The sequence below is a fragment of the Aplidium turbinatum genome, chromosome 14 (assembly GCF_918807975.1).
Source record: "Aplidium turbinatum chromosome 14, kaAplTurb1.1, whole genome shotgun sequence".
Taxonomy (NCBI): domain Eukaryota; kingdom Metazoa; phylum Chordata; class Ascidiacea; order Aplousobranchia; family Polyclinidae; genus Aplidium; species Aplidium turbinatum.
In genome coordinates this window covers 14,974,674-15,002,327 of record NC_137485.1, presented here as the reverse complement: position 1 = coordinate 15,002,327, position 27,654 = coordinate 14,974,674, and the positions used below count along the sequence as shown (strand labels likewise).

Here is a 27,654-nt window from a genome sequence, read left to right as displayed (position 1 = left end):
TTTAGACAAGAATCACATACATTGCAAGTAACGCTTTTGTAACACATGTTCTTGTAGACTTTAGTTTGTTCAACGCACAGCACATGTGTGCGCTCTTATTGGAGTATAGTCCCAGGCAAGAAATCAGTCATCTTTTACATTAACGTCTGCAGACGTTGAATCAATGTAAAAGATGACTGATTTGCTGTCTGGGGTATATACATTGTTTATGAAAGCCACAAATCTGTAACTTGGATATAAACCAACGTCTCATTAATGTTGTCTTGGTATTCAGCAAATAAACACAATTTCGTCTTCAATGCAAAAGCAAGGTGTTGTGATGTATGATTTCTTTAATTACGTTACAAAATATACACTGTAGATAAGTTAAGAAACAGGCTCCAATCACTAGACACGTCACATTAAAAACTATTCAAAAACAAGCATAGCGTGCGAGAAAGGCATCACTTGAAAAAGGTCGACCAGAGCTTTACATTCATATAATATTGTCGTGCATAAAATCAACGTTAAAACGCAGTTTTCAACACCAGCGGCAACAAAACTTGCACGGTTGTAAAAAAAAACACGCGATATTTCAAAATGATGTAATACGATTTTTGAGAAATAACATCGCGCGAAATGACGCGCAGTTGTGACGATAAAATCATTTATTTCTATGTTGACTAAACGCGAAGTACTATTGGATCAAATATAAAAGCGTGATACAGAAAGAGGTCGCAACCCCCACAAGTGTACATTGATTCGATGTCAAAGGACGCTGAGACAATGAAAAAAAGAAGCTGGGTAACAATGCAGATTGTACCAAAATACTTCTGCATATCGTTTGTTGAAACAATGACGTAAATACTGACATGAAAAAGTCGGCTTGGCGTTAAACTGACTTTGCACAAAGGAGATTTGTTATAAATGACATCACTTTCTTTAATAAAACATGTTATGAAGATGGCGTTTAGATGTCTTGCCCACGGATGTAGCTACGGGGCTTGTGGGAGCAATTACTCTCCCCCAAATTTTATCTTGCCCCTCAAAAAATATGTTTTTAATACTGGTACAAAGTTTTAATGACAACGTATTACATGTGAAATGAGGTTTAAATAAATGTTTGGCTGCATTTAGTCGCTATATTTATAAACAAACTTTTTTAATTCAAAAATTAAAATATTTGCCCCTTCAATAGTTGCTTTCCCCCTCCTAAAATTTTCTTTTCAGCTGCATCACTGGTCTTACCGTCGTTCATAGCATTGTAGGTATAAGTTATGTCATTACAATGTAACGCCAATAACCAAGGTTTGCGATAGCAATCTTCCAAGTGGTGACGATTTGACAATTAGTTTTAACTGCACCGTTAAATCCAATGACACTTCAAGAGGCAATGGACAACCATTGTAAAATGTACTGTAAAAAAACGTGTTCACAACGTTGATTTGCGAAAAAACAATGCGCATTCAAAAATTGATTATTGTAGGATGCAGAGTTAGTGCCAACGCTAAAGCAATGATTCTAAAGCTCCCAGACAACAAGTTCCATCATTTTTACATTGATTCAACGTCTGCAGACAGATTTTGCTGTCTAAGCTGTGATGTTGAGGTTAAAAGCGAAAGTATAGAAGAATGATGAAAACACACGAAAGTCGTTTCCACCAAATAAAGAGTATCCCAATATCCAGCTTAAAATGTACAAATCGAAACAATACAATTTGCAAACATCAAAATTTCTTCACCGGTTACGGTAAAAACTCGTATCTTTACGCAGATTTGAATTCGCCTATATCGTCAATATATTCTTAACCTTTTTATTGACAGCTGTTCTTAGTGACAAGCACAACCTCCTGTTCAGGAACAACCGTCATTTTTACATCGATTCAGCATCTACATACTCTTTAAATCCCGAATCGATGTAAAAAAGGCGGATTTCGTTAGTTTGTAGGTCTTTTTTTTTTCGAGACGTAAGCAATTAGTAACCATGAGTTCAATTATGTTTTCAGCTCTGTTCTCTATAGCTATTCCAATTGACCAAGCGTTTCAATTGTTTGCTCTTTTGTTATTGCATCACAAAATTAAACATACTTTCGCTCAATCTGTCAGTCCAAGACTGAAGAGTTCACATCCAAAAGTAAAATACTAACTGAAAAGATGAAACGCAAGTTTTCGTATTAACTTTCCACGGGTATGCCTCACTCTTCATAAACACTTGGCCCTCAAAATGGCCGATGTCACGTGACACAGATCAACCAAGCAGGAATTTTTAAAAACAAAAACCAACTATCCGCAGATAATGATCATTGAAGTGGGATACGAAGATTACGAAGATTCCCCACGTACCTTGTGTGGGCAGGTTGGGCAGGGGTGGGGGACAGTGGTAGATTTCATGTTGATGATGGTTCAACGAATAAAAAACGATCCTTCTCAAAATCAGATTTTTTCTGAAATCAGGCGAGGGAAACACTGTGCGATTTTTAAGTGCCGCTCGCACAGAAAAATGTTTAGAATCATTGTTTTAACGTTGAAAAGATAAGTAATAGTAAAAGAAGAAAAAAAGCTTCGCAGAATGTGTACTAACGCAAGCATTCTGCAACTTCCCAGCCAGCAAAGCCGTCATTTTTACTTGGATTAAATAATAAACATCAAAGAATCAATGTAAAAAGAACTGATTTGCTAGCTAGGATTTAAGTTTTGCAAATGTCAAAAGAGCGAATATCTTTAAACGTATTATAACAAATTAAGAATTTTTATAGCATAATTTTCATTAAAAGTTGTTTTGATTAAAACCAAGTATGTTGACAAGAAGGTATATAGGATGAGACTATTAGCACCAATCGTATGCACTGTGGAGCGAAAGAAAATACGTTCAACAAAATCACAAAAAAAAAATTCACTTTTGGAAGACAATTTTACACTTTTTTTTTACATCATGTATGCATGGTTTAAGTAAAGTGTTTGCAGCGTTTGCACTAGCTGAAGAAAAACACTTTGAACATACATATAAAGCTTTGTGAATATTGATTCTATTTGAATAAGGACCTTCTGATGATATCCCTTTTAGAGTGAAACAGGCTGCAGAGGTTTTAAAAAGTAATACTGTAACTATATTTGATGTAAAGCTTAGTGGATATTTGCAGTCGATTGGTGTGTAGTTAAATGCAATCGAAACAGGATAAAAAAACTCTCTGTTAACACAAACAAAATGATCTACTAAAAATGCAAAATACAGTTGATTTATATCAAGCAGAGCTCTCTTCAGTACAACAGGGTTGCTTAAACGCATTCGCTGAAATAAGTTCAACATGGAAATATCGCTAGGATAAAAACGTATTCAAACCTCAGCACCAACGTTTGATGATTTCAAAGTTTGTTAGTACACTCATTACATTGTCCACGTTTTACCGTAAATAAACGCAATAGCGACGCAACGGTAATGTGACAAAGTCTTGAAGACGTGCATATAAAACAAGATTAAAAATATTGGCGAAGAAAGCGTTTTGTGGCAACAGCCAAAACACGAACCCTAGTTCAAGGAAAAGTCACTTCTCTTTTCATTTGACATCTTAAGACGGTAAAACTGATAGTTTTCGGACATGGTTGCTTGGCCTTACCCTTTCTTCCCAGACAGCAAAATTCGTCATTTTACAGTCTGGGTTGTGGCTTCAAGAGATAAAAAACATAAATAAAGCGTCACACTTATATTCTATGGCGTCATTTGTGGAATCAATGTAAAAACAAGGAAAGGTATTTTGTACCTGCTAAGACGTAATTCGTGCATGCTTTATTGTAAAACAAACACAAACGTTATCACAATGAAAGAAAGAAAAAAACGGAAAAAACATTTTTAATTTAAACACAAATCGTGGCATGTGACGTCACTTGAGCGTGGCTAAAATACATTGAGAAGACATCACTAATTCTGTGCAACGACGCAAATCAGCGAAAAAGCAACCTAGATATTGGGCAGGTCACATTTATGTAATCAAATGGTAACTTCGTCTTTTATACTTCTGATTTGTATATCTGTAAACGTTGGAGAAGTGAGAAAGGACTGGTTTTCTTGGCTGAAAGACAGTGGTGGTTTGGTAGTGCCATTGTTCACCAGTCATCAATAAAGAGATTTCGCTTTAATTTCGCTGCGATTAGGATTGCTACAAAAAAATAAAAACAATTTGACTTTGGAGATAGCAAGTTCTCGTACAACAGACACAACTCACGGGATAAAACAGTTAGAAACGTCAACAAGGATTTAACTGTGCGAAGCCCAAGATTCGAAAGCTTTTTGTTAAACCAGCCAAGGTGACGTGACTTACACAAAAAATATATGAAAGTAACACATTTTCCATCTTAATTCGTTATGAAAAAAGCCATAAGCCAATCATCATTAAACGGTCTTCCAACTACTTGCAGAAGCTCATGCTGATTACACTGCGATGATCAAATGTGTAACAAAATCAGCAAACAAACCTTGTGCAGGACCTTTCAACAAGCGCTTAAGAAACGAAAACAAAACCAATACAAATTTTTAAACATTTTTTTTTGTATTTGTACGACTAATTCGGTAATATATACTATCGCCCTGTCATCTTATGACAGCGATCGCGTTAGTAGAGAACCATTTTACGAAAATAAATCAAAGTTTGCACTCACAGTGCGAGAGAGAGAGCCACTAGCTCCAGAAGAGTCGGATCTTCTACCACGCTGTTGCAGCATCACCTGAGCTTGAAGTGCATCTGCTTCCAAGGATTTGAACCTGGAAAATTTCACATTTTTTCGGTTTTCAATTATCGCAGAGCCATCTATTTACGAAGTTTTATTCACTCGAACAAACTCACAGTGCGCGTGAAATGTCTTATTCGTATTTATACAATAAAAAAAAAAGAGTTCAAGAACTAACTTAAACCAGCAAGATTAGAATGATTACTGAGGATGGAAACAGTGTAGTTGTCGAAACGTTTGTTAAATAACGAGTTTACTTTCTCAATTTCAAGCTGTTCATTATTCAAGAAGCGATAGTTTTTAACAATCAAAAAACACCAAGAACAAACAAGTTGTGATCACACGAATATGAGAGCACTTTGTGTTCATGCCTAGCAGTCACGTGGCATGCTTCAGGTTGACCAACTAAGTTCGGACGAGCCGCATGACTTGGTTTTGTAATAGTGTGATGGTTGAGTTATGGTTTGATGAATTACCACTGATACAAAGACAGAGGTGATCGCAGTTTGCAAGTGAGATAGCATACCGAACCAGCTCCAAAAAATATCATTATTCTAACCCTATGCAACTTATTTGAGTGAGCTTTGCAGTTTTGGAATTTTGTTAGTGTAATCCTGCTTTGCCACATGACTTGGCGTTTTGCTTCGCTTGAGCCTGCTTGTAGTGATGTGGAGTTATTGCTAATTGCTTCTTTGTTAATGAAAGAATTTGAACGTTCGCCATGAGCTAGCGTTGCGTCCACCATTTCGGCTACGCCGATGAGCTTAATTCTATATTGATCGCGGCGAGCTTTGGGCAAGTTCAGCATCAATCCATCAGCTCAAAGCATCAAAGTAACTCAATCAAAACCATAAAGCTTTGTTTCAATTTGTCTGTCTCCAATGAAAGGTCACATTTAGTTGATATAAGGTTGCGTGGGATGGTTGGTTTAACGATTTGTGTGGCTTACCTCTTGCCAACAACAGCACTGTCATGGGATTTGTTAGACAACAAAATTTAAATAGATTGTGAGATGCAGACGTGATAAACAATAGCAATATTGACAGCAGAGAACAAGAAATATGAAAGCAGGAGTTGAAATTCCATCGTGGTTTGTGATCAAGTGCGAGAAAAAGGAACTATGGGAATTGAAAGACATTAGGACAGCAGGCAAAGTGAAACACGGTTAGTCGGTTACGTTCTGCAAGCCGTGAAACAACAAAAATAGGTAAGTGAAAAGGATACACATTAACACAACAACTACAAAAGATACACTGCAGTGCACACGACACACGTCTACAAAATTTCGGAAAACCGATGCATACTGCAGCAAATTTCTTACTTGTACTAACCGTTGCCAGCTTTTCCAGAGCAGAATACTCTACCCAGCTACCCTGTCCCTCAGGGTTAGTGAAAACAACATGCAAGACAGAACAGGCATCGTGGTTCAATCGTGAATACTGCCGCTAATGGTCTAAACTTCTAAAGGCTTTTGCATGATATTTATTTAAAACTTTATGCCTTATACCCCAAGTTAAACAGGCGCTAAATTCTGACTTTACTTTATAAAGACAATTCAAACTGCAACCAAAACCAAAGACACGTTCAAAAATAAAAAAAGAACTCAAAATCCCAAACAAACACAAGGCCAAGGGGGCGCGCAAACCTGTCTGCGCCACTTGAATGACGTTTGCTTTCGGTGACGTGATCGTGACCAGCGGAAGAATCTTGCGCATGCGCGCGCCTCGCTTTTAGAGTGTTGTATAAAGCTATGTCATTTTGAAGGGATTCTTTTCTAGGAATGAGCAGAAACAGGATGAAGCGATGAGCAAGATGACGATATTTAAGAAACAGAAGTTGAAATGTAGTTTAATGGAAATAGTGTTGGGCGATATATCGAATTTTCGATACGATATCTTTTCAATATCGATAATTATTTCAATTTCGTTGGATATTTTAACTATCACAGCCCTAACTCGTAACTGCAAACCCCTACAAAAAAATACCGAGCGTGGCCCCATCCGGGTCGCTATATCACGAATCCAATGCGCTAACCACTACGCCAACGGCAGGTGATCATAATCGACTGTTAACGGACTGTTAAAGCATCGTTAAGATCATACGGTTGATCCGCAATGAAGGAGAACAAGGTAGGCACTTTAACATGAAGATACCCAATTCAACCACGAACCAATCAGATAATACGTTGTCTGTGATGTGTGAATCAGAACATGCTTTAGGTGGCTACCGTCCAATTGCGACCATTCCAGTATTCAGCCAGAGAGTTGATTATTACTTTAAACTTTGTTAGGTAAGTACAGAAGACAAAAGAGCAATAGCAGTGGTGGGAATCAAACCCACGTCAATGAAATGATTACCACCGCCCTAACCCTCTGCGCCAAGTCAGCCGGTGGCAAACCGGTGACAAAATTTAGCGTTTTTGTTTGTTCTTCCTAGAAACGCAACCTTGATGACGTCATGAATAGCGTAGCTTCGTAGTTGAATTGGATATCTTCATGTTAAAGTGCCTATCAGAGAATAAAGAGAGAAAAAGAAAAGTCTCCCATTAACGTTCTGTCACCACTAAAAGGCGTTGCCGTCAAAAACCTGAAAAGTTTAATAAATTGACCTTTTTAGCCAAGAACCTGTAAAACGAATCTATACCTCTGCAAATTCAACATCTTGTTTTTCTATTGATAGTTAATTGTTGACTTTACAGAGGTGTTGGTTATTTTCTAGTTTTGTGTTTTCTTCTAGTTTATAGAAGTTGAAAACCCCTGTTCTATCTGTACATGCTTTTGTGTTGATGTGGTGTTTTACTAACAATTAACACAAATTTCTCATATTTCATTGTTCTCTGCTGAACATGACTGTGCAGATTTGAAAGTCCTTTTAATAAATCTGACTCAGATCACCCCCACGCAGCTTATATAACCTTGTAGCGTATCTTATATCAGTCAAAACCGAACAGGTTACTTTTTTTCTGCGTAGAAACTCTTTTCTTATTTAGAACAAAAATATCGAAAAGTATCGAAATATCGAGTATTTTTTTCAAATATCGTTTCGTTTTTTTTTTTATTTCAATATCGCCCAACACTGAATGGAAACAAGGATAGGGTTAAGCAAGAGATAATAAACAGAGAATGTCCAGCCAAGAAATGGATAACTTGAAGAGTCTTTTAAATGATACAAATGAAGCAATCGATCAGCTTTTAAACGTAAAAACCAGATGACAGTCAAGCCACATGAATTCAAAAACAAATAGGTCACTTTAAATGGCCATATATCGAAATATAATTTATTGCTATAAACACGTTTTGATTTAAATTTAAAATAACTCCATCTGATTTAAGCTTATAACCCAGTCAACAAATGAGTTACTTTTAAATTGAATCAACGTCTGCAGACGTTGAATTCATTGAAAAAAGGGGGCTGATTGGTAAGCCTCAGAAAATTACAACTATCAGTAAGAAAATTAAAATGAAGATGGCGTACACATGTATTTCAATCAAATTCGTGTGGCCAAAACAAACCTCGCTTGTCGCCATTGTTTGCGCTTTTCCGCCTCCACAGCGCGTCGTTCGGCGGGTGAAAGGTCATAGCTTGACGTCGGCTCTCGTTTCACGTCGGGTGACGTGACCTTTAACCTTTCGCTGAGTGGGCTGAAACCAAACAAAGACTATTTGAAAATAACGTCTATTGAAAAAATATTGTTCAATTCTTAAATGAAATCAAAATTCTCTATCGTCACTGAAGATGTCACGGGAACCGGGTAGATCACAGTAAAACATAGACATGCAGCGAAATTTTCTATGAAGAAATTTCCAGATAAAGACTCTTGGAAAAACTTTGAAAAATTGCAACTTAATGACCGTCACCTGTCGTCCGCGTCTCCTTCAATCACGTGACCAGCTCTGACGACATCCTGCTCGAGAGATTTAATGAGATCCTCTTCACTGCTCGCTGACTTCGGAGCGCTGTACCGTGGATTTAGTCTCTCTCTTGCACTCCTGGACAAAATCATGTCATAATGGTCATCGTAAGATGAGGACGATTCTCAATTTAATTGTAGAAAAACTTACAATCGTTGAGGCTTTTTCTCAACCTTGTATTCTCTTCCTTCTATGAAGACTGAAGAGTTGGGGCGAATGTCGGTCTGCATTTCATCCATATCCTCCGCAACATCCATGTCCTCATCATCATCTTGTCCGATGTTCATTGACTTTCGAATGTCTTCTTTAGATAGCGTTCCGTATTTTTTTTCTAAAATTACACCCAAGAACATCAAATTGCATTCAATAAAAAGTCATTGGCTGATAATATTTCCAGAAATCTATTAAATCAGAGTCTGGTAACCAGGATCCCTGGAGCTACATCTTCAAGGATTTTGAGAGTGACAATTGAGTATTCTAACAATATCAGTTGAGATAAAACAAGGCGTCTTTGCTTCAAGCTAGCTTGCCACAAAACGTTTAAGAACTTGGTTTTTCTACTCATCACCCAGTGAAAATGAAATAAGCTTAGCTTAGATGCGTATTTGCTTTGTTTATTTTTCTAATGAAAGTAAGTCAACAACATAAAAGTATCATTGTCTGAATGTAGAGAAAAAAGAAGTGAGATTGTATGTGTTTTAAATCAAAATACGAGAAATGAAGAAACAACATTGTACCAATGTAGAAATCCATTTCGTGAAATCCATTAGTTCGTAAAAAGGAAATCATTTTAATAAAAGATATGACTTGGCAAAGTCATTGAAGTAAACATTTTTAATTAAGGCTTATGATTCAAATCAACTTATAATATCGCTCATTTCGTGTACTTTTTCAGACAAATTGTTAAATGTCTAAATAAAGTAAATCAAAATGTTGTCGTACACAAATTTACTTCCATAGAAGGTTAACCTGAAACGCAACAACAAACTACACACATTTAAAAAACTTAAAATAAGCCATGTGGTTCCTTTCTTATCGTATTCAGACCATGACCAAATTCAGACTTACGCCTGGTGGTGGACGATTTACATTTAAACTGCCAAAACAAGAATACATCTCAAGCATGTTAAGTGGCCTTGCCTAAGACATAGCCGAATGCTCTCGATAGATAACGAATCGACATTCTTTCGAGCAGACACTCTCGGCAATTAGTCAGAAAGCAAGCAGTGGTTAAATGTATGTTGTTTTTTTGGCATTCGAAACGATGTGATAAGTTGTGAAGAATGGGGCGTTCTTCCCGGCTGTCAGCACAAGGCTGAGCACTCACTAGTACAGCGAGCAGCTGCGATTCGCCAACCATAACGGTGTAGCTTCCACGCTAGTCACTCAGACCATCCAAACACGGTGTCTATCGCTGTCAATTCTTGCTACAAATCGGCTGCCGAGAAACATAATGTGATAAGTTGTTAGCCTACTTATCACCGTTGCTCAAAAATGTCTTAAAAAAACTAAGGATTTATTTGGATTATCAAGTCTTTTGCGTCATTCACATACCTTCCTCCTGCTTGATGGTTCTCAAATCCTGGGCACTGACGAGACTGATTTTCTTCCGTCTTCCTACACTCCCGTTGCTTGATTCCTCGATAGATTGCTGCTTGATCTCCTTTTCAAAGTATTTCTTTCGATCTCTCAAAGACATCCTCTCCTTTTGAGAGATATGTTTTTCTGGCGGGGCAGGAGGCTACAAAAGATATAATGCTTAATATTTCTTAGTTACGTAAAAGCCAAAAAGGTAAAAAATACCCTGCTGTAACAATTAAGCAAGTGGTGTTGTAAGTATACTTAGCCATGACACCTCGTACTTAGCGTGCAACAAGTTAGAAGAGCTGTTATTGCTGGCATATTTTCGAAATGCAAAGAAGTGTAAAAATAAGCGGAGGCAAAGTAATATTCAAGAAAAAAAATCCTTAAAATGACCAATAAATGATGATCTAAACAAAACATATACATTTGTATCAATACCAAAAACTAGCAACAAAAATAAATGTGAAATAAAAGGGATTTGTTACAGAAAGTTCATCCTTGGAGGAGAAGGAAGATGAATCACACCACAAACGCTTTGTGCAATAGGGAGCAAAAGAAGACTTAGGAAGAAGATACGAGAGATTCTGTGATTGAGCTTGGAAAAGGGCAGCACGCTTCTTGACGGGCATGTGTGTCTCGCCATCTTCCAACGTTTTAGAATTGGAAACATGGTCCTTCCTCCCGTCATAAGACTACAACAGAAAGAAGAGTGAAGTAGAAATAGGTCATTGGTGTTACAAGAAAGACGCAAATAGAGAAAAGAAGACCTTAGCAGGAGGCGCTTCAAGAAAGTGAACGCGTTTCTCTTGTGGCAGAGCAGCCAGGCACCGATAGTCAAAACTGTCAGGCATCTAAAAAGAACATTTATGAAAGAAGTTGAACTTGGAACAAAACAATAAACAGGTCAATTAATTTTCTAGTGTCAAACTACGCACTTTGCTACGGAAATATCATCAACAAGGATAACTAGATGAGAAACAAACAGCACGGCAACATCCACAGCATGAAAAAAAGATTAATAAAGAAATAAAATAACATAAAAGCCAAAGCAGTACGTGTGTGAATAATAAAAATTCAGTCGGAATGCCTTGCAGCTGATGTAAATTCGTGATCTGTTCGAGTTGGCATCCTTGTTTCAGCAACCGATACAACACAATGTATGGCGACGGAAGTTCTCGAATTAATCCCAAGATTTCATCGTGCGTGCGTCACAGATTGAAAATCAAAATAATAATGATAATACGATGTTTATATTCAAGTTTTGTTGGTATAAAAATTTAATAAGGATAACAGAACTATTTCTTAGCAGTCTCTCACATAAATTCAAGTTTAAATGACCAGCGAATGATAAAACCCAGCAAATCAACACCAGCAAGCTAGAACTGAAAAACTTCATACAAGTCTTCAAGTTGTGGCGCATCGCGTCATTACTTCAAGTGCTTAGTCTACATGCGAGTTACATGCGCAGCGTGTGCCACCGGTTAGAAATTATTAACACTCCATTTACGATATAATGCGGTCGCAAAAATTCCCATGTTCATAGTGTGAAAGAAATATTTCCCAAAGAGCGCTAAGAAAAAGTTTGCTTCAGAAAAACCACAAATAAACTGCTGATAATTATTTTAAAACGACCACAGGGTAGAATTTGACCAGCTCAATTCTTCAAAAAGAAAACAACTGATACAAGTTGTTGTCCTGAAATGAAAATTGACGTGTAATTTTCACGCGTTTGGTCAAAAATAACACTCTTTTTGCAATAACTCGATGGGAATTTTCTCTTGTACTTCACCATTCGTATGGTTGGTGAAAAGATAAGACATGGAGGCTATAAGTAAAAAGCAAAACTAGAGTTCATTTTTCTGTGCATTGATTTGGCATCAGTTCAACAATCATGAGGTTATTGAAGCAGCAAGCACACAAAGTATATTAGGGTTACTGGATTATGTCATCCGCTTATGCCACACGCTGCGTGATATGCCAGAGCTGCTCCAGCACCGTCTCACCTCAGTGGATGCGGGAAATGAGACATCAGTAGGAGATGAAAGTGAGGACGATTTCGGGGGCAAAGGAGGCTTTTTACTTCGGTTCTTTGTTCTTGGAGTGATCAGAGGTGGAAAGAATTTTTTATCACCGAGACTTGGCACTGGCGCGTCAATAGACGGTTCCGTGTCAAGGTTTTGTGATTCGTTTGTGATTGGAACGGTTTGGTGACTCCGTAGACGAGGCTGGAGCTCCGGTTTCACATTATGGCTGTTACTTTCTGGTTGTTTTATCGCGGTGGTGGGTGATTCATTATGACGACAAGGTTGGTCTTCTCGGGCAAGGTTTGCAATCGCTCCGGTTCCAAATTCCACCTTGTAGTCTTTGGGCTTTAAAAACGAAAAAGTAAAGCTACACTTCAAACCGATACGGCTCAGCAAGATCACTCAACGTTATTTTTGCGTCTTTTCTTCACAAACTAACCTCTTTATTCCAATCGTTGCCCGGTAAGTCATTCCGCTTTGGACTCATAGTGGCTGTGATCTCCTGAATTTCGGTATCAAAGTCTTCCACCTGAGATACCGAGGCCAATAAACTCTGTTGTGCTGTTCCGTGGTACAAACAATGCAATCTCTAATAAACTACACTACGTGCAAATAGGAAATAACGCGCACCGAATCGAACAATCACAAAAAAATGAGCAAAAAAGCGTCATATATTCAATGGGTGGACGTTACCTGTTGTTGTTTCACCAATGGAGTGGCTGTTGGGGATAGTTCTCTGTGCGCAGGCCTAGCAGGGATGCGTGGAGCAGATATTGGAACGTTGGGCGAAGAAAAGTCCTTGCTCTGGTTGTACGGATAAACAGACGCCGGATTCTACAAGATTGCATTACAGTGACATAAGTGGGTCATTAGTTATTACGTAATCGAGAGCACCAATAACACAGTGCTATCAATCGTGCAAACTTCATTTGCTCTAAGTTTAAATGAACAGCGAACAGCATACGTAGTAGCACGTTGCAAAAATCAAAGTTTTAGTGTCCATAAAAATTGCATTGTTTCATATTTTGCTGCTTTTTCCGGGCAACATTTAGCTGTTACAAACATCATCATGCAATGAAAGAAAATCCAATTTTTAGAGAACTTGATTCAGTTAGCAACAATCATCAAATCTGAAAACGTGACAAGTCAATTCGCATCTCAAGGTAGCCATGTAGCAAAGCACAAGCGACTGAAGTCTCTCATGTGACGTCTCTACAGCACTATCCCAGTCAGCAAATGTCATTGTTCGCATCGCAATGTAAACAATCGCTGATTTGCTAACTGGGATCAAGAACGTGAAGATTTGTTCAAATTGTCCAGTGTAGTAACTGAGAAGGTCAGCTGAAGGCTTTGAAAGCGTTTAGTAAAAACAGGTTTTACCGGTGAAAGGTTCCCATTGAATGTGCGGTTGTTGTTGTTCTTGTTTTCTTGCGGCTGAACTATACCAAACGACATTTCATCCCGTTCTCGTGTTGCCTGTAGCAAAAGTAGAATCATTAATTTTTACAAAAAAAACGTGCAAAGACAACGCAAAAGTTAAAAACATTGTCAGACGCGTGCGTTCGTACAACGAAGACAGTTGTTCCAGTCAACTAATTTGGGAGATAGAAGCAAAAAGTAATATTATACTAAAACAACTAAAATTAATATATTAATGATAGATAGTTCCATGGAATCAGTGAAAAGTCGATCGGCTTTTGATTTCTATTCTAATTCAATTTCCAATCTGCCAAAAACACTATCATCCTCTTCATTTGAATGCTCCCTTTGATAACTTCGACGTCTACAATAACATACAGTACTGTACGTTGCAAGAATGAGTCTGATACTACACTAGCAATTGGTGTTGCAGACCAGAGCAAAACGCGTTACGTGTTTCAGTTGCCATTGCAACCAGACCAACATTTAACTTTTGTCAAGATGAACTTGATTGGATGGACTTCTAGGTTGGATTATTGTTCAGATAACTGTAAAAAAACATCAGCCTACGATCTTTATTATAACAGAATTAAACTTGGCTTTCGTTAACTCGTACTTTCAATGGTACCTCTTCCGAGACACATTCTTGATCCACAGATGAAGAGCTGTTTGACTGTGATGATATAAGTGGTTGTGTGGATAGATCGGGTGAAGGCTGTGACATGCCATGCAAAAAAACAAATAACATAAAAAATCGATGAAATATACTACTAACGCATGCAGATATAACCCGTGTCGTTGTAGTAGTAAAAATATGTCGAGCATCTTGTTGCATTGACAATACAAATGGTTGACAAAATAATGGAAGTCACAACCAAGCCTTGGAAAAGTACCGTACATTAGATGAAATACGAAACGCTCAATGAGCACACACAACGTTCTGCTAAGATAAAATAATTCCTCACTTAACCAAGCAAAACAATACCTGTGTATAGTATCGCAAATACAAATCATATCATGCACAAGTTGTGAACATTTCGAAACTCGAACAACACCAGTAAAATCTTCACACGTAACTTAGTAATTTATACAACACAGCAGCTTCTCATTCTTGGGCCACACAGTCACACACTCTTCAGAATAGAGCAACTTGTGTATTGCTTCTAAATAATTACCTCTATACTTGACATGAGGGCACATTGTGAGGTGACACCTAACGGAGACGGTGTGTTATTATCAACAGTTTCTGTGTTTGCATCTTTGACATAATTAGGCTCTGAATTAAGCACAGGTTGTGTGATTTCGTGTTCGTCCATGCTAGTGGCTGTTAGATTTGAGTGCACATTTGCAATAACGTCGTTATCTTCTGCAGGTCTGTCATTTCTTTCACCAGTTGACTGAGAATTGACCTCAACGATGGGCACAGCATCGCGATTCTCGTCTTCGCCTCCATGCATGGAATCTTCAGAAGCGGAGTTGTCTGTTAGTGTTTGGACAAAATCGCTGGTTTTTTCAGTTTTTTTATTTGATGCTGAGTCAGCTCGTAAAACATCCGGGATAAGTTCTTGCATTATAAGCTGTGTAAGGTTATTAGCAAATGGTAAAACTAAGTGGCGGTTTTCACTTGTCGAAGTTGCCGTTTCTTTGTCCAAGACTTCACAAGACATCGTTTCAGAACCAGATGGATCCGAATTGCTGTTTTCTTCTGAAGGAGTAACAGTGGAGTTATGGTTGACATTCATGCTCACAGCGTCTTCATTTCGTGCAGGTGCAAGGTCTGTGTACGGTGGGTGCAATTCGCTATCGTTACATAGTGGCTCAGCGCTCACATCAGTGCTTTCATTACTGCTGAAACTACTATCAAGGCATTCATTGTGCTCAGTATTTAGTGTTAAAGAAGTGGTCAAGGCGTTCGCTTCAGAATCTATTACAACTTCAGTCTCAGCTGCTTCAGCAGAACTTACGACAGTGTTTCGGTCAGCAACTGGTTGTGCAGCACTATCTTGTTTCGAAGTCTTTTCTTTTGACGTACGCGGTTGGGGAGGCGTAGGATCACTACACAAAGTCGACGTGGTAACTATGCCTTCATTTGTTTCTGAGTGACGTTTTGATCCTTCAACAACGCTGTACGAAGGAGGAGATTGGTCAGGGAGTGGTTTATTGTTTTTGTCTGTCGACTCTTCCACGTCACTTGGCAAGGTGATCACTATCTTTGGGAATTCGGTTCGATCAACTTTTGCACCTTGAGATTCTCTGCCGTCAGTGCTCTCGTGCAAATCGGGAGTCTTTTTTTTCTTTGTCGGTTTTTGACGTTTTTTGCTCGATTGAACCGTATGGCTTTCGACGTCATCTTTTTTCTTTTTTTTATTCTTTCTGCTTTTCTTGTTATTAACGGCACCCTCTAATGATTCCTGGGTTGAGGATTCACGTTTCACTTCATGTTTTGATGGCTTGTACTTGTGCGAAAAATTGTTTCCCATTTTTCTAGCAACGGTATCGATGAGTTAGAAGTGTATTTCTTGTTTACGACAACTCAAAACAAATCAACTTCGTCACGGAAACTTATTTTGCATATAACCTGGTTAGTATGGAAATAAAGGAAGGCTTAATTTAAAATAGAATATTTTAAGTCTTAGCAATTTTGTTTAAGGAACTTACACCTTCTGCAACAAGCTGTCACTCTTCATTTTAACTACCGAGCTTTCACACCGTGCATACGTTTCTTAGATCATTGGCATCTTTTTCTGTCCGCTTGACATTATGCAGTCGTCTTCATGCCAGTCATCAACACCACGCTATCATTTAATCGCTTGTTGACTATGTCCATGCGTAACGAGGCAGCAGATGCCGCATTTTTTTTTACAAAATCACATCTCGTAATGGGTTGTACATATTTTGTACAGTTTAAAAGCAAAAAACTCTTGTACAGCATCAAGCAGATGCTGGGCAAGTGGAGAACGTTTAACTCTGCTGCTGTAAAACTCTTCAATCCAGACATTACCGGTATTCTAATGCTAAATGGTAAAGCATTCGAAAACGTATCTTTACAACGGTGGATTAAAAAACTGTTCAAACACAGTGCCATGTTGATTTATAAACGGCTTATACAGCATATTCAAGAAAAATGTACGACGACTCCAAATTATATCAAGTTATCTTGTGGGTATCGCGATTTCGAATATTAAATTCTCTTCAGTACAACTTCATAACAGGCATAATACAATTTTCAGTAGATCAGTTCAGGAATGCAGCAGTTAAAGTTAAGAAAGAAACCAACCATAGTGTGTTTCGGTTGCTAAGAAACAAATAAGTTTAGTCTGCGAGCAGTAGTTGCAGTGTTTGATATTCTTGATATTCACCGCGACAGCTAATGGAACAAGACAGGCCCGCTTCCAACACACGACGTTTATTTCAATCGTAATCCAAAGAAGACCATGATCACCAAAGTCTGTATCAAATCAGGCACATAACCATCATCATCAATCCAAAGCAGATTTTTATGCAGAAAAATCTGTCCTTTTTACATTGATTCAACGTTTACAGTAAAAAAAAACGGATTTACTTGCTGAGCTCTTACGTGGAAAACCAAATATTGAAATCGAATAGCTCACGTTGATTTGATGTCACGTCGCACAAACGCTTAGTTTAAAAGTTAAACGCATTGAAGAAAACTTCAACTTGAACCCAAAAGTACGCCGAGTAGTTTTCTAACTTCATCATATCCATAAACCGTAGACCTCAATCTAACACATTGGAGTAACACTCATTAACAACCAACATCATCTACATCAGAACAGTATATTATTCGCAATCTTACAAGGAATTTTATCCGTAATCGTATGAGAAATGGCCACCTAGTAGGAAAAATTGCTCCTTTTAATACTAATTCAACTTCTGAAGAACTTTGCTCGCTAGGAAATGCCCTGATCGCAAGCGAATAAATGACTTTCTTGTGGATGTTTCAAGTGCTACGCAAAAAACTATCTGAAATAGCAACGTTAAGTGTCGCTATCAGCAATTTGTGACAGTTAACAACGTGGTAGGCCTATACTATTTTCATATCAACGACGCAAACTGTTCTTTTTGAGCTGCATGCACCACTGCTAATACAAACTAAAAATTAGGCTCGGCTAAACTCATTGCAAAAAATAATCACTCGTTTAAACAGCTAGGCCTAACTGCTAACTGAACCCTTGTTTGTTTATATCAACACTGACTCAGGTGTCGATGAGACATTATACAATGAAAATAAAAACCAGTCCGGAAAGGAGATTTTTATTGCCATTCGGTGGAATGGAAAATTCCACGACCTTCACCCTTTGAGGCAAATTACAGTATAATAGCCCGATCACATTGATATTATAGCTGTACAAAAACCGAATCTTCTTTGTCTACACGCTTATCTCTGTCGGAGCAACTGTGGCAACTTTCTTGCTTAAAGCATAAAACATAAGATAAATGTTGCATAAAACTACTAAAAATTGTTACTTTGAAAATTAATGGCTTTATTAGTGCAAACGCAGCGTTGCGACCCAGCCAAGTCCTTGCATTTAGTAAACCATTCCAGCTTCGGACACGCATTAACGTTCGCGTTTTGTCGCTTCTTCCTTTTTTCAAACCCTGCTATGTTATGGCTAGTAACATGTTTCGCTTTGATGGTGGGAAATAAAACTTCAAGCTGAACTGCAACGTGAAAAGCTAATCCTTAAAGTCTGTTGCAGGACATGCGTACGGTAACTGCTATCTTGCAACTGCAAATAGAAAAGTTTAGAACCGAGGCCGTTGTTCACAGATCGCAATCGTAACAAATCCGTTCGACCTTCAATGATGGATTACCCTATCAATACCATGCGAGAGGTAATTGACAACGAGTGTGCATCATCTTGCTTCAGGTTGTTTACTTAACTTATTCTTTACTTAAAAAAGCAACACTTCTAAATGTGATGTATCGCTTCTCTTTCTTGACACAAAGCGATTCAAATAGGGCAGAAACAGAAAGGTGAAATTAGTGAAAAATTGCAAACCCTTGCGTAAAATAACCAGTAGCGACAGATTTCCATTCACATCCTCACCAACTGCCCGCTTAGCCCTTCCTGTGACGACAATGACCTAACAATGATCTTATCGACCTCCGACACTGGCGTGAAAAGCTATGAATTAATTCTGATTTTGCATTAACTCTCTGTTAACTCTGCAACTTGCACAAAGCATACCTGGGCACTTCAACATTGTTTTTCAAGTGCTGCTTCACACCACTTTTTTGTTGATGCATCATTCCATATATTCTTCTTTTTCGTGTGAACCTTTTCTCCTTCGCCACGCCAAGGGGCTCTGCTTTTTATGCATCAAGTTAAAACCATACACATGAGCATACATAAACCGAGCGCTATGAGAGACGAGGGTGGAGTAAGACGCAGGTCGCAAATCAGTCATTTCCACTGTGACTTAACGTCTGGTTGATGAAAAACGATTGATTTGCTGGCCAGGGACTGGGTTACAAGTCTAGCGCTATTAATTCTTGCCACATCACGATCAATCACACTTGAAATGTGCTTGCATTCCATATCTGCAACTTTGAGCGATCGGTAGGCTACGAAAGCATGCATCCCAAGCAAATATCTATCGTTTTGACATAAATCCAACTTCTGTTGACGTCGGAATGATGTAAAATAATTATCCAATTGGCAACATGTGGCAACTGTTGCCTCTGCACTCTTTGGTCTATTTATACAGGACAGTTGAAAGATCACAGAGTTAACCACAAAGTGCTGATGTCATTCGAATATTTTTCTGTTGCAGTATTCTTGGAAGGCATCTCGATGCTTGACAAAAGTCCTTCTATGATAAATTGATTGTCAGATAATTGACATTGGCAAAAAAAAAACTAGCTGCAATGAAATTCGTAGTGACCAATCCTTTTTCATTTAAATGGTCTTAAAGGCAATGCGTTTTAGGTGTTTAATCTAACCCTGGCTCTGATTTAAAAAACGGAATCAATCGGGACTAAAACTAGCTTTTGTACACCGCAACTTTAAAATACGTTTGTTTCGACATGAAAACTTGGCTCAACGTTGTACAGACCATGCAAATACAGGTACATAGTCTTTTCACTTTTAGCCAACAAAGGAAAACACTTTCACTTTCTTAGTTATCTGCATGTAAGAAATGCTAGGCTACCTTTAAGTCACAACAACATATGTGTTTTTCAAATTTTTCTATCCTCAAAAATTGGAATCGTGATAGTTCTCAAAACTTCTCATACTCTTTGCCTTTCACTAAACTATGCTTACTTTAAGAACGACTTTCATTCTGACTGTCAGATAGTTTTACGGATTTTTTAAAATACAATTGTGATGCGTTGTTCTAAGTCTACCTTTGCAGTAAAAAGATGATACTGGCTTATTGAGACAGAACCACCAAAAATGGAGAGAACAGGACGAAAGCCGATATCGAGCCTTCTGGCGACAACTCGACACATCAAAGTTTGTCACGCTACAAAAGCGTATTTGTTTACGACACAATGAGATTTGGATTTCGTTCTAAAAGGTGACGTCACTAATTTGATCTGCAACGTGTTCGTAACAAGATACAACGGCGGTTTTTTGGGCGGACTGTGGCAAATTAAGAAATTGCCAGGTCTGAGTCAACAATAGGTCAGTGAGTCAAGCCAAAAGCCACGAATTAAAGGATTGAGTGCAATCAAAAGTGGCACAACACATGACATGACGCAATCCGGCTTTAAACTACCTGGAAAACTAAGAACTACTTTACTGTAGAAATAGGTTTTCCGTTTTATGTGGTATTAAGCTGGACCAAAGATATTTGGCCAATTGTTCAATTGGACCAAAGATATTGAATTCAATAAGTAAGTTGTAAACCAAGAACTGACTCCGACTTTCATTGGAAACATGCAAATCTGGTAAAAGTTGGTAGGCTACACCTCTGCAAATTGGCTCATCACTACTTAATGTCGTATCCCAGCCATCAAGCAAGTCAGTTCGTTTTACATTAGTTTAACGTCTGAAAACGTAAAATTCAATGAAAGTTTTCCCACGTTGAATTTCTGTAAAAAACTGACTTGCTGGTGGAAAAGAACTATCTTCGAAGCATCCCAAGCTTACGTGATGACGCACGACGATTGGACATGCCGCTCAAAAGTGGATCAGATATTAGAAGCCGCCGTAGAAAAACAAATAGTGCACAATGCAATATTAACGTAGAAAAATGTCTAACTTTACAACTGACTTACACAAAACACCAACAATATGTCAGGACAACATAAGCTATTTCAGCCCGCGGTAAGTATAATTCAACGCCGTAATTGTACCAACACTGGATACCGTCGTCATTTTCTCGTCTAACCAGTACTAACCCTAGGTATTTATCAATTCAGCAATCACATGCTTACAGGTTGCTTTTCAACCACACACATGTAAGACAATTAATTGATCAGGCAAACGATCTAAATTCTAAACAATGCAAGTGCTGCTTGCTGGAGTAACAAAGCTTGCATGCAGACGAGTAGTGCAAATTAAAACTTTCAAGCTGTAAAATCTTTTTTCACCCAGAATATGTCAGCATCTCTTCGACAGAAAAATGTGACTGTGACCAGGTTTGCGCACAACTAGCACTGACTACAACGAATTGGAAATTGGCGTACCGCAGTACTAACAAAAAGTAATACAACACCGCAGAATATAATCGGTTTGTGTTTGTCCAAGAATTTGAAGCCTTCTTCGTTCTCTAAAGCAGAGGATTTATCCTTTTACCACCCCAGAAATACCTTGAAGTGTCTCTGTTTGTTGTCATTAGCCAGATTTACAGTTACCGGGACTCACCGCGAGGAGGTTGACAACATAAGTCACAAATTAGAACACATAAATGTAAAATCGGCTTTGGTTGAAAAACTTTAAAATAACTTTTTGAAAATAGTGACCAATTGGTGATCTCTACAAGTGGTGTGCCGCTAGTCAGAAGAGACACGCACAAACATACATGAAGCAGAGTGAATACTTTGCAAAACCAGCATTATGAAACGTAAACCACGAAACCTCTTCGATGAGCTAAGGCTATCTCCGCTGAATCATACAGGCAATCAGTGCAGGCAACGATTGATGCAGCTTGGTTACGAACGCGACATCTTCCTTACGTCATGCAACATCACAAAAGTGTAAAGACGATTTAGGATTTCAACAAACACTCAAGTACCTGTGGGAAGTGATCAGTGCCGAATGACACAGATCCCGAACTCGGCGCACCACTTAGTGGAGAATCAACAGGATCGTAGCCATAGCAGAGGAGGAATGAGGCACGGTCCCCGATGGAGCGGAGGATGTGGACTGCCTCGGTGTGCGTGCGACCCAGTAGTGATTGGCCATTCACTTCTAAAATGCGTTGTCCGGCTTCAAGGCGTCCGTCCCTGTTAGCAGCCCCAATTGGATTAATCTGAAGAGGAAAGACACCGTTTACGTTGTTGTCCAAAAGTAGAGATCCCATGCTCTGTTATTGAAATTTGGAGAATAAAACAAGGTTCTCGTTATACTAAGCCTTCGGCACTAACGAGAGTAGGGTGCTCAGTTCCTTTCCTTCAGCTATTAAGCCCACCCACTTTACTACACTCTGGGTAGAGGTGAGCGGTGCTTTTCAAAAACCAGCTTGCCAGGAGCCGAGCCAGATTCGCATAATTGCAAAGCGTGGTAGACCAAACACGTCAACACCAAAACGATGCAAGACATCAGACTGCAAAATGGAGCAAAATACTATTTCGACATCAACTTTATTTTGACATGAGAACGTTCTGAGACGATCTGATCCAAACAACATTGAGAATAATAACTATTCTATTGGTCACAAAGCACGTTTAGAAAGTTCCAGAAAACAAATAACAATCGTCATTATGCATTTTTTATCTATCTTCAAAGAATCCTGACAAAGTAGAGGTAATCATTTATTGAGCGATAACAATGATGAAAAACCTTCGATATAAAAATTCCTTCATCCGTTTCACCAATGGGGTTCCCAGAATGCCCCTCAACCCCTCCACGAATGCTGATCCCAAGTTTTTCACCAGGTTGTCTTTCCAGAACTATTTGCTGCACAGAAAAAACTGGGAAGTTAATTCTTTCGCAGCTGAACAATTTAGCATGAGACAATTAAAGCTCTTTGCGGGAATCATGTACAATTTGACTATGTTTGCTGTCATCTTACGTAGATTTAATCACATTGGCTTTGAAGTGACAGTTTTCATGTTTCAGGTGAACAACTATCTTAATACACGAAATAGCCACAGTTGTTATCACAGAACTATTGTTAGATAAAGTGATCCAATGGGCGTTGAGCTTAAACACGCATTGAAACAGGAGCGGTTTTGTCTTGTCAGTCTCTCCAAATTGAACAGCGGAAAAAATCTCTACAAGAGAAAAAGACGTTGACAGACAAGAAATACTGAGTCAAAGAGTTTACTTTCCTTTCGGCGAAACAAATAGATAGGTAACAAGAAAAAAAAACCATGTACTTTAACGCAGAACTCACTTAACAAAAGTCATGCTAAAAATGGCGTTTACACAAATAAAAGTAACGCGTTAAACTTAAAGTCAGACTAAATGTCATCACTATTAAAAATAGAGCATAGATATCTTATCATACAGATTTTCTTGTCGTATTCAGGCTTATGGCCGGTGATTGAAGATTTAAATTAAATAAACGGGAAGGCAAGGAAGCCAATATCCAACGTTAGGCTTGTCTTAATGTGTCTTGCCGAAAAACCAACCGCGTGCTCTTGAGCGGTGTCGAATCAGCGCCGTTTCGAGGATGTTACCAGGGCACTCACCACTCGGCTATACACTATACAGCCGACAATATAGATTACATATTTTAAATAACATAAGCAAAAAATACAATTTTGGTAGAGAAGTGACTTTTTTTAACCATAGACAGATGTTTTATGTTCACTCCAATATGATGTTAAATGCCGTGTGGTTGCTTGGTTTTATCTGTCTACAAGCAAAAACTTGAGCACATGTATTTGTTTTGAAAATAAACAAAACATTGATCATTCCTACCGTCATCCCGGGAGGAGGAGGATCGTGTCGGACAACCAGGCGCAAGTCTCTTCTGCTGGATAGGAGGACACTGACTCCTTCTTCGTGGGTGGAGTATCTCAAGTCAATGTCATCTACTTCCAAGATCCGATCACCGATTCGGAGACCGGTGGAAGCAGCAGCACCATCTGGTTGAATCTAAGCAAGGAGGATTGATCGATTCTTGGTTAGATGGAGGAGTCAAAAGTGTAAATATTTCAAGAAAAATTAGGGGAGAAAAAAACGACAATGTTTGCTAAGCTAATACAATACAGTCTCCGCCTAACAATACATATCAGAAACGCGACTTCAAACACAGTACCGTATTCATTATAACACATGCCTAGATTATCACCTGTATTGGATTGGTACCCGGTCAATTGGTCGAAAGACAATTGGTCGACAGTCATTTGGTCGACAGACATTTGGTCGACAGGACGTTTGGTCGACAGACATTTGGTCGACAAGACATTTGGTCGACAGGACATTTGGTCGACAGGACGTTTGGTCGACAGAACGATTCATTTTAGGGTTAGGGTTAACTAACCCTAACCTAATCCTAACCTAACCCTAGCCCTAACTCTAATCTAACCCTACCCTAACCCTAACTGTAACCCAAATGTCCTGTCGATCAAATGTCTTGTCGACCAAATGTCTGTCCACCAAATGTCTGTCGACCAAATGTCTTGTCGACCAAATGTCTTGTCGACCAAATGTCTTGTCGACCAAATGTCTTGTCGACCAAATGTCCTGTCGACCAAATGTCTGTCGACCAATTGTCTGTCGACCAAACGTCCTGTCGACCAAATGTCTGTCGACCAAATGACTGTCGACCAAATGTCTTTCGACCAATCGACCGGCCACCATTGGATTAAACAACTAGTTTCGAGATTTTATATGTGTTTCGTGTTGCGTGCCTATTGTACAATTTTGGTAAAGAGGTCACTTTCTTTAACCACAGACATATACAACCAAGCAACCACACGGCATTTAACATAATCTATTAAAATTGAACATAAACTATAAGCTACAAACGTTTTCGGCCATACACACGTTAGCCCTTATCAAGTCACAAAAAATAACTGCTTATATCTACAATGAAAATGAATAACTGATCTAAACACTGAATTGAAAAACGAAATGCATAAAATGAAACGGCAGAGCAAAGGAGAAAGGCACATCACATGGCGTTTAAATTACGCGAGGCAAAGACGCATCAAGAAAAGACGTTGAGTAAATAAGAAGCGCCTGAGGCAAACAACTGTGTATTGAGGCGAGGATTGTATGATTTTATTAGCAAAGCCTCGTGGATTTTAGTGTCGAATTCGGTAAAACATTTACGCATAATTCTAAACGACTCTAAGGATGGTTTGTTATTTGAACATGTTTGGCAATCGAATATGGTAAAGGTAAAGAGGTAAAGCATCGAGACGCTTTGTCAGTAATATGTCAAGTTTTATCAAAATGAAGTTCAACGTGGATATTGTTCCTGTGTATAAAACGTTCAAAGTTGGCTATTATTTTCAGCTTAAATCTAGGACTCCCTCCTACTTGTGTTCAAATGTCGTGTACAAGTTCACTTGTTCGCATGACGCGAATTGTACATACATCGGTATGTCTACGCGGCATTTGGCCACGAGAGTGAGGGAGCACTTAGATTTAACTAATTTGAACAAACAAAGTGCCATTAAAGATCACATATTTGATTGCCAAACATGTTCAAATAACAAACCATGCTTAGAGTCGTTTAGAATTATGCGTAAATGTTCCACCGAATTCGACACTAAAATCCACGAGGCTTTGCTAATAAAATCATACAATCCTCGCCTCAATACACAGTTGTTTGCCTCAGGCGCTTCTTATTTACTCAACGTCTTTTCGTGATGCGTCATATGATGCGTCTTTGCCTCGCGTAATTTAAACGCCATGTGATGTGCCTTTCTCCTTTGCTCTGCCGTTTCATTTTATGCATTTCGTTTTTCAATTCAGTGTTTAGATCAGTTATTCATTTTCATTGTAGTATAAGCAGTTATTTTTTGTTACTTGATAAGGGCTAACGTGTGTATGGCCGAAAACGTTTGTAGCTTATAGTTTATGTTCAATTTTAATGGATTATGTTAAATGCCGTGTGGTTGCTTGGTTGTATATGTCCGTGCCTATTGTAGTTGAGGATTTCTTATTAAATGTAAATGTAAGAAGAACAACTATGGCGTTTACTTTGAAATCTTCCATATCCAGAAGATTGCTACTATCTTTTATTGTATAGTTTTTCATTGCCATCACTTACTTTGGAAATAAAGATACCAGGCTGATTGCTTCCAAAAGGATGACTGATGTGGTCGCTTCCTCCGACAATACTGAAGCCGAGAGGCCCGTCACCTCTTTTCAAATAAATTTCCTGCATTACATCGGCCAAACGTTAAACAACCCTGAAGTGTTTGACATTTGAATCTCACACTTCTAAATAGTCACAGAAGTTTTAATGCCATCAGTCAATCAACAAATTGATATCTACATAGAAAAGGTAATGATAGAAATCGAAAATGTCAACCTATCTACAGCATTACAGCAAGTCACATTCACCTCTACTGGGTATTTCGTCCTTTCTGACATATCACCAGCTAAGTAATCTCTATCCGGCCCGAACGTGACAGCGTTGTTTGAATTGGTATTTTCCTTGATTAAACCGGTTAAAACCGGATCGTAAGTTTCAGGAGATGATGAATAAGATACATCTTCCCGGTACAAGACAAGTGAGACATCGGTTTCGGGAAGAAATTGTTTCAGCAACCGGACCGCCTCGTCGTGCCACACGGTAGTCATGTCTGAACCGTTTATCTGCAGAGACACAACGTTATTTTGCGGTGAAATTGATTTTCTTAAGAATTGATGTGGGCTTCGTGGTCAATATGTCACAGCATGGTCAATTGGTCACAGCTTTAATAAGTCTCATGAATTTTTAATCGATACCATCAGTTTTAATTGACTGAAGAGATGCTTACCGATAGAATTTTATCGCCCACTCGCATCTTTCCGTCTACATCAGCTGGGCCTCCTTCAACGACATTCGACACAAAAATACCGGAATCATCCGGTCTAAACTGGGTGGAACCAACACCGCCAGCTATCGAGAAACCCAGACCAACATCTGCTCGTCGTAAGAGAGCAGTAAACGTCTGTAAAGGACATAAAAAAAGTTCAAGTCTCAATCAGTTTGAGTGGTAAAAAGAAAATTGTAGATCAAATTCGATTGTGCATCGTTTCGAATGCTATGGCATTTTTTTCACATGCAGAAATACAATCTCACAGTGCTCAGTGAAAATAAAAATGTTAAAATTGGTGACGGAAATAGCATTATCAGATCAAAAGCGCCCACACTCTGAAGGTTAATGCTGACAGATTCAAACAACTGACAGAAATATGCATCTCATACTAAGTACATCTGTAGAAAACTCTTACTACCTCTCCTTGAAGCATCCTCTGTGGTTCAGATGCAAAAGAGACGTTCGACTTTTTGGACTCAGGGAAACCAGAGTCTCGTTCCTCGTAGCGCTCTTCCGTTGACCTCGACGATCCTCTGTCGTCCTCCGCCTCCTCTGGGTCTTTCTCTTCAACTACACGCTGCAGAAGAATATGTGAAACAAGTTTTTACCTGTGTTTCCAAATTGAAGAAACTTTAATTTACGTCGATACGTTTTCCGTATTATTCCTATCACCTATTTCGAAGGAGCGATCCACCTGGCAATCAGCGCAATGCTGATTACTCACTATACAACAGAGAGCATTGCGTTTCGCTAACCATATCGGTGTAGCCTCCATGTCTATCGCTAACACGTGTTTACCGCTGTTGATTCTTGCTACACTCGACTGCCGAGAAACACATGTTCTTGTCATCTTTCACACATCAGGGTTTTGTCGACAGACCGCTATTTCTTGG

At 38.7% G+C, this 27,654-nt stretch overlaps 1 protein-coding gene across 1 annotated transcript in view; it reads right to left on the bottom strand.

Annotated features, from left to right (window-relative positions):
* Positions 1-235: 235 nt before the first annotated feature.
* Positions 236-27,654, bottom strand: part of LOC145783676 (protein scribble homolog) — a 42,755-nt gene continuing 15,336 nt past the window's right edge. Inside the window, exons 19-37 of the mRNA XM_082595565.1 lie at positions 27,180-27,338; positions 26,720-26,893; positions 26,301-26,555; positions 26,005-26,115; positions 23,700-23,876; positions 22,614-22,730; positions 21,847-22,083; positions 14,267-14,353; positions 13,600-13,695; positions 12,913-13,053; positions 12,659-12,748; positions 12,199-12,564; positions 10,166-10,352; positions 8,762-8,942; positions 8,558-8,689; positions 8,213-8,341; positions 6,346-6,474; positions 4,632-4,734; positions 236-4,132 (exon numbers count right to left, since the gene is read on the bottom strand). Coding sequence (XP_082451691.1) covers positions 4,124-4,132; positions 4,632-4,734; positions 6,346-6,474; positions 8,213-8,341; positions 8,558-8,689; positions 8,762-8,942; positions 10,166-10,352; positions 12,199-12,564; positions 12,659-12,748; positions 12,913-13,053; positions 13,600-13,695; positions 14,267-14,353; positions 21,847-22,083; positions 22,614-22,730; positions 23,700-23,876; positions 26,005-26,115; positions 26,301-26,555; positions 26,720-26,893; positions 27,180-27,338 — 2,880 coding nt within the window. The 3' untranslated portion in view covers positions 236-4,123. The remainder of the gene's footprint in view (positions 4,133-4,631; positions 4,735-6,345; positions 6,475-8,212; positions 8,342-8,557; positions 8,690-8,761; positions 8,943-10,165; positions 10,353-12,198; positions 12,565-12,658; positions 12,749-12,912; positions 13,054-13,599; positions 13,696-14,266; positions 14,354-21,846; positions 22,084-22,613; positions 22,731-23,699; positions 23,877-26,004; positions 26,116-26,300; positions 26,556-26,719; positions 26,894-27,179; positions 27,339-27,654) is intronic.